The sequence below is a fragment of the Lepidochelys olivacea genome (genome assembly GCF_965140295.1).
Source record: "Lepidochelys olivacea isolate rLepOli2 genome assembly, chromosome: 12".
Lineage (NCBI taxonomy): Eukaryota > Metazoa > Chordata > Testudines > Cheloniidae > Lepidochelys > Lepidochelys olivacea.
In genome coordinates, this window is record NC_140422.1 from 6172534 (window position 1) to 6185195 (window position 12662).

General features: G+C 50.9%; 1 protein-coding gene across 2 annotated transcripts in view; it reads right to left on the reverse strand.

Moving 5' to 3' along the window:
• Positions 1–1122: 1122 nt before the first annotated feature.
• Positions 1123–12662, reverse strand: part of SPMIP8 (sperm microtubule inner protein 8) — a 29967-nt gene continuing 18427 nt past the window's right edge. The window contains exons 4-8 of one of the 2 annotated variants that reach the window (XM_084644760.1): positions 11504–11678; positions 10087–10148; positions 8072–8136; positions 7952–7984; positions 1123–6339 (exon numbers count right to left, since the gene is read on the reverse strand). In XM_084644760.1, coding sequence (XP_084500886.1) covers positions 6309–6339; positions 7952–7984; positions 8072–8136; positions 10087–10148; positions 11504–11678 — 366 coding nt within the window. In that variant the 3' untranslated portion in view covers positions 1123–6308. Of the gene's footprint in view, positions 6340–6959; positions 7686–7951; positions 7985–8071; positions 8137–10086; positions 10149–11503; positions 11679–12662 lie in introns of those variants that run through there. The other variant, XM_084644759.1, reaches the window with a different exon arrangement.

Genomic DNA, 12662 nt, shown 5'->3' on the forward strand with positions numbered 1-12662 from the left:
AAGCACTGTGACAAAAGAAGGGTAAGTAGTCATTGCATTTTACAGGTTGGGAAAGGAGGCGCACAGAGGGAAAGTGACTTAGTGGCAAAGCTGGGAACAGAACCCACGTCTGTGTTAAGTAGCACTTGCATCAGTGAATGAAATTCTTGGCTTCCTAGAAACAGCCCATAATGTCACTGCACTATGTGGACAGCATGTTACGTTTTCCTGGTTTTGAGGGGGAGGGGAAATGTTCCAATTCTGTATCCTAGAAGTTGGATCTTTTGCGTGCTTAGATCCTTTATTGTGAAGGGAGACTTGCCTGAGACTTTGACCCCCTAACCTGGGCAGGGCAGCATCATATGGCTGGGAAATCTTTAATTAAGGCCTAGATCAGCGTTTCTCAAATGTGGCCACCGTGGGCTTTTCTTGCAGCCACAGCCTCCTGGATGGTGATTCTGGGAGGGGGGAGAACAAAGCAGAGGCCCCTCCCCCAGGGTTGCCAGCAGGGGTTGGTCCCTGCCCTCTTCTGGAGCCACTAACACTAGGAGCAGGCAACCAGTGTGAGTTCTCCACCTTCCTGGGGGCAGTGGGGCTTGGGCTTTGGGCTTCTGCCCTGGGGTGGTGGGTGGCAGGCTCTGGCCATGCGGCAGCAGCAGGCTCTGTCCCCCAGTCCCAGGGCTTCAGGCTCCGGCCCTGGGCTCAACCCATCCCCTCATGCCCCCACATCGCCCCTGGATCCTGCTGCCTCCTCCAGCCCTCACCCATGCAGCAGGATTCCAGGCTCCATCCCCAGACTCACCCCCATCGCCCTGACCTTCACTTCCACCTCCCCATCCAGTCCTCCATTGCCCTGGCCCTCCAGCCTCCTTACCCACCTCCCCATCCAGGGTTTAATTTGTTCCTCAGCTTGCCAGGGCTGAGTAAGTCTGCTGTGAAAAGTGATATTAACAAAAATACAAACATCACTTTTCACAATAGCAGACTTACTAGCTAGCAAGTCTTAAAAAAAATCAACCCAAAGAAGCAAAACATGCAAAGCACCTTTTGTGTTTCTATTCTCTTTAGGTCCAGTAAAGAATAGGGACAACTGTACATTATTTTTATTATTGAGTCTGCAAAAAACCCAAACCCCTACATAAATAAATTACAATGATTTGGACATGGATATGTGCATATTTATTTGTTTTTCCTAAAGTTAATTAAGTATTTTAGGAAAAAATTGTCAGAGCAGCCACCAGCAAGAGTTGGTGGCCGCACTCTGAGGCCAGCAAAAAATCTGTTGTGAGAACCCCTGGCCTAGATCCTTCAGGAAGGTGGTGCTGGCAATTCAGCTAGGTGGCTGCCTTCCCTTCTGGGTCAGTATTGAGTGAGTGGCTCTGTGCTGCTGGGGTTCCTGGCTTTTTGGAGGGGAGAGAAGCATGGTTCTGACCACATGCATTAAAACTTCTGTGGCATGTTTTTCAAGCCTTGTGTCTAATTATTGATGTAAATGGGGGGCGGGGGGGTTCCCCTCACCACTGCCTAGCTTCCTTATTTGTAAGGTTATTTCCAAGCCAGACATGGGGCGGGGGGAGTTAAATTGTGTTTTAGGGTTTTAAAATATGGAACTGTTTGAACTTTGTTCTAGAGCATCAGATAATATTGTATGTCTTTGGGGCCGGTTCACCCCCCAAACGCTGGCAGCTTTGCACAGTAAGTGTCTTTTGATTTGGAATTTACTAAATAACGATAAAACCAAGAAATCTGCATAAATCAAAGGGTTAAGAGCTGGCTAAATTCTAACGAGTAATAAGTAGAGCTGGCCAAACGGTGGGAACACAACTGCTCAAAATGTTGAAGTGGTTCCTGTTTCACAGGGTTCAAAGTTGGTGGGGTCCCCCTCTTTTATTTTGCAATAGCTTTTGAAACTGCGATAGACATTTGTCGTTTACCAAAAACACTGTTTTGTTACTGGAAACTGGGGTTTGGTCAACGAGCAGTTTCAGTAATTTAGAAAACGTCTTTGAGAAATGAATGATGTCATGGAAAGGTGTTTAGAAAGAATATCCACAACGGCGACCATTTCTCATCACACTTAGTTTTTTTTTTCTTTTTTGAAAAAGCCTGTTCTGTGATTGGAAAAACCTCTTCTGTGCCTACCCCCACCACCACCTTGAGTAACTCGGTGGTGCTGCTCTGGAATTCTCCTACCAGCTTGTGTTGCCTGTGATGGTATTTGCATTGTTCAGTGCTGCTTAAGGGCTACTGCTTTTCCCATTCCACAAATCAGGAGACCAGAGTTCTGTTCCTGGTTCTGACACTGATTAGCTGAGTGACCATGGGCACGTCACCTCGCGGCCTCACTTTCCACATCTAAAATGTTTGAGAGAATGGGTAGCAGTGTCCAGTCAATACTCCTTGTCCAGACCACTCGATGTTTTGTGTATCGTTAACATGTTTGCTCCATGTCGTCTCCTCTATAAGGTAAGCACTCCTAATGTTTTCAAGGCCAACTGAGTCAATGAAAAGCTCTCCCATTGTCATTCTCAGTCTAACTTTAAACCAGCATGCCACACAGGTGGGAATGTGAGTAGCATCAGAGGATATTATATTTATAGGCATTATTCCCATCCTACTGTGATGCAGGGCTCCAATGGAAGCAATCAGCTAAGTACCAGTGGGGAAGTGGTTGGAATCCACTCAACTGAAAGGCTTCATGCTGCTTTGAACGTACTGAAGGGCTGTTTTATTTCTCGGCTTGTATCTTTCGTTTCCACCTTTCTGTGCAATCCCTTTAATTGGGCCTGTGTCAAAGATCATGGAGGCTTCTCTCCATTTCAGGGACTGGGGTCACTGTTTACTGACAGGAGCTGGTTGTGTTCTGTGCTGTTACTCCTAGCTTGCTGGAAAGTGAAATACTGTATTTGATTCGACCTCCTAATTGTCTTAGAAACAGATATGTCCTGTTATTTGTAAGTTGCCTTTTGATCATCCACCTTCCCTGGATAGACCGGGAAGAGCACTGTATCTCCCTCTTTTATCCTTCCTCATGGCTCTAAAGCCCTGCTCTCTAGTAACTTAGCCTGTCTGCTCTAAACTGACCCTAGGCACAAGACCGCTGTGCTCGTCAAAACACACTGAGGCATGGGCAGCATGAGCTGAAACTTCCTTTGGAATCAAAGCTGTGATAGCCATTATATTGGTGCCCCTATAAAGCTCTCGGGGATGTAGAGTCGGGGTAAGGCTCCTTGCAGGCGATGAACATGGCCTCCACAGCAGCGTGAGTGGACTGAGCAACACAAAGTTCTGAGGTAGGTTTTAACTGCACAATAGAATTGGTGAACACTGATTTCTGTACCAAAAGCTCCTTCTAACCCTGCTTGGAGGGGCCTGCCACACAGGAATAAGTATTAGTCTCTTAACTCCACTTTTCCATTTTGTTAAATGCCCTTGGCAATGCCTTGTTCAAGGGCAGGTAACAGAAGCCTCCCTGCTACTCTTGGGTCTCATCAATGAACAAGAAAGTACTATGAGATCTTCCAAGCAACTAGACAGCTGGGGTGTCTGCCTGCTCTCTTCTGGGCCTGACTCTGCCATCCGGTCTCTCGCTGAGACGCCCCTACCTCCTGCAGGTAAATCCTACTGCTCCGCACGCGGGTGACAGAACTGTGCTCTGTATAAACGTGTGATGTGTTTTCCACCTGAAATATACTGAAGCAGAGAAGGGATAACCTTCATTTTACAGACTCCTTTCATCTTGCCTCAAAACCAGTAATTGCACAGGCTTAACGTACATTGAATGGCTTTTTAGTTGCCCCGAAAAAGCATTCGTAGCTTTCAGGTAGGATTTTGGCGCTTGTCCTTGTGTTTAAGAGGGTGAGGCAGAATGTGAACGGCCCGGAATAGAACTGCATCGCAGGCACCAACTTGCCCCAGCCCTGTTACTTGTCTTGTGACCGAGCAACTGTTGCTGCGGTATGCCCTGTGTGGAGCGGTGTGGCTGGGGTTGCTGGGTTAGGACTGCATCGCTCTAGTACAATTACCCTATTAAAAGCTACTCCAGCATCCTGCTGTTGTGGTTTCTTTCCTGATCTTTTCCCCATGCCTGTCCTTGGCTGTAGGTGCTTCACGCTATTTCATACACCCATTATTACAGGACCCTCAAGGTTCCCACTGAGAGTGCGGCTAGGTGCTGTGCATGCAGGATATGAAACGCTCCCTGTCCTGAGAGTTTTCAGTGTAATGGACAAGACCAAGGGAGGGAGGGAAAGCAGAAGCAGGGAGAGGTGCAGTGACTTGACCAGGTCATTGGCAGAGCTGGGATAAGAAGCCTGGTCTGTAGATTCCCAGGCAGTGCTCCACTCCATTGGACTGTGCTGCCGTCCTGAAACCCTGTACAATGCCCAGTGAGCTGCGCAGCCCGGTTTTAATCAACGGACGTGCCATGAATACTGCGCCAGGAGGAATCAACCAAATTCAATCTAAAGCCCTTTCATAGAGATGAAGATCTAGTTCCCGGGAGTATGGGACATTGCCTAGCACTGGGCTCCCATCTGCCACTATTGGCCTTTCTTACTGAGCCATTTGGTGTGTGGGTGCTTGTCCACCTTTTTAATACTGTTTTTTTTCTGGTGTAGGTTTTTAAGAATTAATATACCCCTGGCATTACCTCCCTGTGTCTGCGTCCACTCTTCTCCAAGCCAAACTCCAGGATAAGATGTTAGTCTTTGACTCAAAGCCTTCTGAATTCTTTCCATTTCGGCACCTTCTACCAAGAGGTGATTCTGAAATGGGCTGGCTTAGTTAGTATGTCTTGCACTAGCCACTCAAACAGCTGCAGCTTCGTTCCAAGTTGCCCCGGGGGGGGGGGGGTAGGGGCTTGTGCTTTTGGCGCTGAAGTTCCGGCATCCAGTCGCTGCTGATGCCCTTGATCGCTGGATGGTGTCAGCTGCCCTTTGTTACAATTTCAACCGAAGCGGAGGTGCCAGAATGCGTTAGCCACAGAAATTAGACACTTTGGCGTTGAAGGGATCTATTTTTGCCCCATGGTTAAGCATCAAACATACTGTGGCTATTTCTTGCTGGCATAATGCAGCTCCATGCCTTCCCTTAGCACCCATCTCCGGGTAGCATTATAGCCCGGGAATGTCTCTTAAGCAAGGGGTCAGTGTAAAACTTAATGCAATGGCCCTTTCCTCACCAGCTCCTAACAGGGCCATGCATTTCTGGCTTTGGCATCTGTCCGAAGACTGTCTGCTCAGCAGGGCCCGATTCCAGTGCTGCTTCTCCGTGCTCTCCAGTAACTTGCTTTGTTACGCCCAGCTTGTCTGTCTAACTGGGAGCAAGACACATACCCTATCACTGTAGCATCTGAGCCCTGCACAATTCAGGTATTTATCCTCACCACAGTCCTGAGAGGCAGAGCAGTGCAAATATCCATCCCCATTTCACAGGCGGGGAACTGAGGCACAGAGGGGCTGACTCACCCAAGTTTAAAGAGCTCCACTGGGCCAGCCTAGGCCTGTGGCCATTTTAAAGGCACCTTCCAACTATTCCTAAATCTGCTCTGCCAGACCGTGCAGAATGCTGCTAGGCATGACGCTATCCAGTAGGCACAGAGAGCTGGGCTGGGAAGTTCTGCGTCATGGTATGGAAATGGCTCTCTCGCAGGGACTCTGGGCAGACAGGGTATTTGCTGGCAGGGGGAGGGCCCTGGCCCTGGGAGGCACAGAGTGCTCTGGAGGTCAGGGCTGGGTGCGGGAGAGTTGAGCCTTATCCCAGTGAATGACAGGAAGTAAATGCTAGCAGGTTTAGATGGATGGGGAGGTTGGGGGGGAAGAGAACCAGGACACTATGGACATCTCCAACAGACAGGACACAAGGGTTGCCTCAGTGCCCAGCATTCTTTGTTTGAGCTACATGTGCATGGCAGGGAAGGAGAAGAGCCTGTATCTTTGATATATGTACAGCACCTAGCGCAGTGGCACCTTCATCTTTGACTGGGGCCTTTTGGTGCTTCTGCATATAATTGACTGGTGCATCTCTGAAAATGTCCAGCAAACCTCTTTCTTTTCCAGCTCACACCAACTTTCCATTCCTGGTTTCCTCACAGCTCAGGCTGAATGGCAGGGTAGGGAAGAGAGAGGTCTGAAAACCTCCAGGAAGTCCCTCCCTCATCCTCTCTTCGTTTATATTTAGACATTTTAAGCGTGGTTTTTATTTGCTAGGAAGTGGAACCAATGTGTATCTCCTGCCCTTGGATCCTGTGCGCTTTGGCTGTTGGACCTGGCTGTCAGAGGCCAAGTAGATTCACCTCTGGCTCCACACCCTTTCCTGTTTCCTGCCATCTAGCGCCAGGGCTGGAGGTAGTGAGAGCGGCTACGAAGGAAAACAGACACAGCATTTGATGAAGCACAACAAATGGCTTCAAATGCTTTCACTAGGTGATCCCCCTTCCCCCTAAGCACTTGTACTGGGCCTTGGCCCATCTTCCCCGCATGGAGCACTTCCTTTCCCCTTGTCTGTTCCTAAGAGAAACCTCTTCTCCCTCTCCTTCCTTCCCAGAGTCCCACCTATTCTCTATCCACTCCAGGGACCCTCCCCTTCTCTGTCCCTTCCACCTCCGCTCTCCTCCCTACTCTTCTTAGCAGTGCCCTAAGCTGCATCCCTATTCGCTTCCTCTAAAGTGCAGAGTAAACATGCCCCTGCCTCTAATATTTGGAACTAACTTGTCTTGTCCTAGGATACCAGGCTCGCGCTCTCTCACACCTATCAGGAGCTTGCACAAACCAGTGTGTTGATTCGAATGGCTTGCATGCACGCTCTGGTAGATGCTCCATGTATACATGTGCAGAGTAATTCATTTTGGCATGGGATCAATGTTTGAGCACGTACACCTAACTAGAGTTAGCTGGAATTGGCATCTGGATTTCTTACACAGCATGTAACCTGAAATGGATTTATTTCAATTTAAAAAAAATCCCTCAGGAAAGCCCATGCTATGTGAAGAGCATGCTGAGGTGGAGAAGTGAAATGCAAGACTCCGCAAATGAAAAAAACATAACTTGTGACAGCGGCCACAACAAGCTACACTTCCGTATGCCCCCATGCTGGTTTAGTTACAGCAATCCTGGGTGTTAAAGCAGAATATGAGTGACTGACGAGGAGGAGGAATTGCACTTGGTGTAAGGACCACAGCGTCTAAAGTCTGACTGTTGTGCTGTAAACTTCTCGACAGTGTGGCATTCATACACGCTGCTGCAGTAGATACTGTTTGTAAAGTCTGTACAGCCCTGGTATGCTCTTGTGCTTCTTACAGGCTCAAAGATGTTAAACGGCAAGGAGTCTGGGGCTGAATGATTCACTAACTGCTTTCCCTGCCTATGCTAGCTTTCTGCACAGGCCCATGATGGGGAGAGTTTTTTGCCAGCAGTCCAGTGTGATGGCAGAGTTGCATAGTAGCATTGTGTTGTCCAAATGTAGGCTAGGCTAAAGGCAGATGGGTTAGGACTGTCCCAGCTGGCAGCAAGCCAAAGTAGGACAGCTAGTCCCTTGACCATGTGTGCGCACGCAGAATCCAATTAGCACTTGCAAATCAAAACTGGGGTGCGTGTGGTATTTGTCTCCTCCCCAGCTGTAAGCCGGTGCCGGTGCTGGTGTGCTTCTGATCCTGACTGTGAACCCCTTCCTTCCAGCAGTGAGCAGTTATTCACCTGCATAGTCCCCTAGGGAGCGTATAGAGTTTACTGTCTGGCCCTCAGGGAATATCTGGCAGAGGGAGGATAATGGCTTTATGCAAATTATTCTCCTCCTTCCCCACAGCCAACTTCCCGAGGGTGAGAGAACACATTACCTCCCTCCATGCACTCCCTCCCCTCAGTGCTCAGCCTCAGCCCATCTCCCCCCACCCTGCCTCCCTCACTTGTCCCCCCAGCTCTCGCCCCCTCGCCTTGGCCCACTTGCTGAATTCAGAAGCATCTCTGCTGTTTACCTGTAGGCTGACCCAAAGCTCCTGAAAGTATTGCTGCAAAGGAACAGAAGACTGTAAGGCACAGAAAGGCACAAAGGGGTTACAACGGCAGCCTGGGTCAGGGAACCTGGGGCTGCTTACGTGCTGCTGTAAGGGAGGGGCTTCTGTCCATATCTGTCCAGGCTGGGGTTCTGATTGAGGCAGTACTGGAAGGACAGCGCAGAGAGTGGTCAGAAATGGTCACTGTAACCAAGTAGCACCCCACTCCCCCTCCAGCTGCACCCTTTTGCTGCCACCTGGCCAGCCACTACAGCAGTGGTCCCCAAACTGTGGGGTGTGCCCCCCTAAGGGGGCACAGAGGAACATCTGAGGAGCATGGCGGGGCCCAAGCCAGCCCCCGCGGGCGGGTGGGGAGGGAGCCCCACTCTGCCCCAAGCTCTGTTCTGGCCCTAGCTTGGCCCTCGGCTGTGACTCCACTCCCGGCCCAGGGGGTCGTGGACATGTTCCATTACTGGTAAGGGGTGGGGGGGGGTGCAAGAGGGAAAAGTTTGGGGACCACTGTACTAGAGTCCAGCCTCTCCTGACCACTACGTGTGGAAGTCAAGTTTCCCATTGGTTTCCGTAGCAGCCCCCTGGGTGACTTGCTGCGTGCCTAATGTTAGAATCTAGGACCTGAGCCTTATTCTCCTCTCCCACCCAGTGTAATTCTATTGATTTCAGTTGAGTTACACCTGATTTATATTGGCAGGTTGCATTAGTCTCAAGAGAAGGAACTGAAATGGTATTTCCCAAGAATAAAGGTACCTAGAAACCTTTTCTGTGACCAGGGAAGACCTCCTTCCAAAACATGGTGAGATCTGGAAGCTAGTAAGTGCTCAAACAGGTCACACCTTGGATGGGACATAATCATGGAAAATCCAGGTGCTGTAGGCAGTGGTGCACATGTTTCAATAGGTGGCGCTCTTGTCTCAGTCAGGCCTGAGCCAATCATAGGGTTAGAAGGGACTGCAAGGTCTGTCTGCCTCTGGTGCCCAGGGTCACAGTTGCTCAAATGAGATGTAAAACCTAAATTCTTGTGGTCAGTGGTGGGCCCATGGGGCTTCTGGTTCTTGAAACAAGAGCAAAAAACCTTGTGGCAGGTGCAGAAGGGTTCCCATGTTCCACCCCAGATGTGGCTGCGTTTTAGTGCCGAGGGAATGGGAAGTACAACTTGTAGAGCACTCTAGAAGCTTTCAGGAGAGGAGGTCCAGTCTGGAAGTGGTGGGAGTTATTACTGTGAAGGAAATGTAGAACTTTGGAGCTGCTTCCCGTTCAGTTCCTGTGATTTAGGCAGCCCAGGGCGGTGACAGCTGCTGCTACTGGTGAGATGGTGTTGGTACTATAAAGATACTCCTGCCAGTTGGCAGCTGCCTGCTCCTTTCCTTTTCCTGGCCTCCCCTCCCGCAGTATAACTGCCAGACAGCTTTTCCTTATATCTCTGGACCCAAATCTCCCAAGGAACCTGACTTGTATACAGGCAGCCCCCCCCAGTGCACATACATTGGGGCATGAGTGTACCTGTAACTACCTGTGGACCGAGTCAGGCTGGAATAGTGGATCCCGGGGGGGCTGTAGGGTGGGGAATGGTGACATGGAATTCTCTGCAGTGGTAAAGCCCAGCGTGGGATATGAACTCGAGTCGTAGTTGGTAAAAGAGAAATCTGAGAACCCTTGTGGGGGGTCGAGGAGTCTGGTAGGCTATGAAGGAAAGGCCCTTTCCTCCTCTCACGTTTATGAAGCTACAGTAAGAGCCTTCCCCAGCATCAGCCAACCGGATCTGGAAGTGAATTAGACTCCGACTTTAAGGGCAGAAGGGACCAGCGTGATTATCTAGTCTGACCTCCTGCCTATGACAGTGTTCCACTAACCCAGTGGGTCTCAATTTCTCCATTCTGGCAACTCCTAGAATTCCCCTTCCCTCTAGCCAGGACCTCCATCAGAGTGAGCAATACGGAAAGGACGGGGTGGTCGTGGCTGATATCCCATGTGTTGATGCAAAATGCCTGTCTGGAGGAGGTTAAACGTAAATTCCACTTTTCCCCAGGCAACGTGTGATCCCCAGGGCTCCCAGCAGGAGGCAGCTGCACGGCAATTCAGTAGCACCGAGAACTCCTTACCCTCCATGTCTGAGAGACGTCTGGCTTTAAGTACCTGACGGCGTAACAGCTGAACCCGAGCACTGGGGGGAGAGAGAACGGTGCACACGTTATCACTAGTGACCCCAGCCCTGTTGCACGCTAATATTTTAATTCTGGCTTGAATTGATAGCCCCACACAATACCCAGGCAACAGGGCATGCTGGGAGAACGCCGCATGGCAACCCCTGGGAATGCGGAAAGACTGACTTCCTCATGGTGAATATCCCCCCTGCGCGCTAGGCTCCTGTCCTCCAAGGTTGGCAGCAAGAGCTTAAAATATTTCTGGCCCCTCTCAGCTGGATGCGCTGAGGGAGAAAGGCGGAGGGAGCTCCGGCCAGCATGTCCACACTGATGGTCTTTGCGCTGTCAAGAGAGCTGCTTTGCCCTGCTCGCCAGTGTCCATGTAAAATGAAAGAATAAAGCAATAGCCCCTCCTGTCCTTTCCCCTTCACTGCCCCAGCCAGCCCAGGACTGATGTGGTGCCCATCACCAGAACATCTGGGTGCCCTTGGCTAACATATTTAGATATTCATTTCATTTTACACTGCCCTCAACTCTGCGCTGGCCAGTTTGCTGCCAATTTCCGCAGTACATTGGGGGTTTTTGGCACGTAGGAAGGCCTGGGGACGGTTTGGCGGAAGCACGTTCTGCAAAAGTGATCAGCAAACTGGTGTTGACTTGTCATCACTAAGTTCCTGAGTTAACACCCCATGGAGACAAATGGGAGCTTTTGCACCTTTGAGCCAGCTCGGGCACTGCGTTGGTTATGTTCATTCCACAACCAGAAAGCTTTCTTCGCCGCCATCAGGATTAGAGACTTAATATTTTTACTATGAAAGGAAAGAATCTAGAATACCACAGCCGTGGCAACTAAAAGTAAAACTCTGCATAATCACATTCTATACGGGGCTCTGGTTATGAGCAAGTCATTCTGGAAAATACAGGGAGAGTGAATGGATTTCGGTATCCGGCTCATCTGTGTCTCCGGCTGGCTCTGTAGCCTGATCTGACAGCACGGCTATTCCAAAAAGAGAGGGCAATTTACTGTGCATATGGGCTGGCTCTGATGCAGCATGTACGTGTGGAAATGCCACACTTACAACCCCCTGGGCAAGCCACAAGGCAGTGGCCCCTACAATCCCTCAGAGCTCTTGGGGTGCTGTGTTGGTCAATATCACAGCTGTCATTTTACCAGTGAAGTCTTGGACTGGCTTCATCTTGCTCGTTGGAAGAGCCTCCAGTCATTAAACCTCAAAAGGAGTAGGCAGCATGGGAGCCCGTCTCCCAAACGGGCAGGCAGGAGGGTCTTCGAGCTGCCTATCTAAGAGAGGAACTGACGATGACTTTTCCCTTCCTTCAAAGGGAGGCTTTGCCCCTCCCATATGCCTGGCTGTACCTTTCTTATTCACGCTGGGTAGCTTGAATTCGCCAGCAGAGGAGATGAAGCGTGACCAGTCAGCCATCGCCTGTGTGTAGCTTGGCCATTCCTCGTGGTTAGTGCTGGGAGTGAGCGGAGCCATCTTCCCTGCTCGGTACCTTGCAGTGAGGGACTGGCCCAGCTCGGTCATCCCCTGAGTAGCAAAGCAAAAAAGGGATGTTACGCCAGGCTCCCAGCTGGGAGCTCAGCAGGGAAGGGTGGGGTGCAGGGCAAGCAGCAAAGTTGAACCCTTTGCATCCCACCCATGCTGTTGGCCTGCAGGCCAATTCAATAGACTGCCCTCCCATTTCATGAGTTTAGTCCAGTGGTTTTCAAACCGTGGGTCACGATGCAATGGAAGGCACTGGGCCAGGGCGGCTCTGGTCAGCACCACCGACCAGGCCGTTAAAAGTCCCGGCGGGGGTGCTGCCCGGCTAAGGCAGGCTAGTCCCTACCTGTTCTGACACTGCGCTGTGCCCCGGAAGCAGCCAGCAGCTGGTCCGGCTCCTAGGTAGGGGGGCCACGGGGCTCCACGCACTGCCTCTGCCCCGAGCACTGGCTCCAAAATCCCATTGGCCGGTTCCTGGCCAATGGGGGCAGGGCCTGCTGGTGAGAACCGCACGGAGCTGCTCGCGTGCCTCCACCTAGGAAGCCTGCCTCTGCACCCCCACTGTGCTGCTGACCAGGAGTCCCCCGAAGTAAGCCCCAATCCCACGCCCCAATCCCCTGCACCCCAATCCCCTGCGCCCCAAACCCTTCATCCTTGGCCCCACCCCAGAGCCCTGACCCTCTCCCACACCCCAACCCAGAGCCCCCTCCCACACCCTGAACCCCTTATTTCCAGCCCCACCCTGCAGCATTCACCCCTGCACCCCAACCCTCTGCCCCAGCCCTGAGCACCTCCCACACCCCAAGCCCCTCATCCCCAGCTCCGTTGGGTCACGGGCATCAATAAGTTTCTTCAACTGGGTCGCCAGAAATTTTTTTTGAAAACCACTGGTTTAGTCCCCCTAATTTTGAAAACCCCTGGTTTAGTCTCCCCTTCCCCCTAATCTGCAGCCAGCAAGTAGAAAATCCAGAGTCATCTTTTCACTCTGGTATCCTTTTACAGTCAGACTGATCCACATCCACCTGGCAG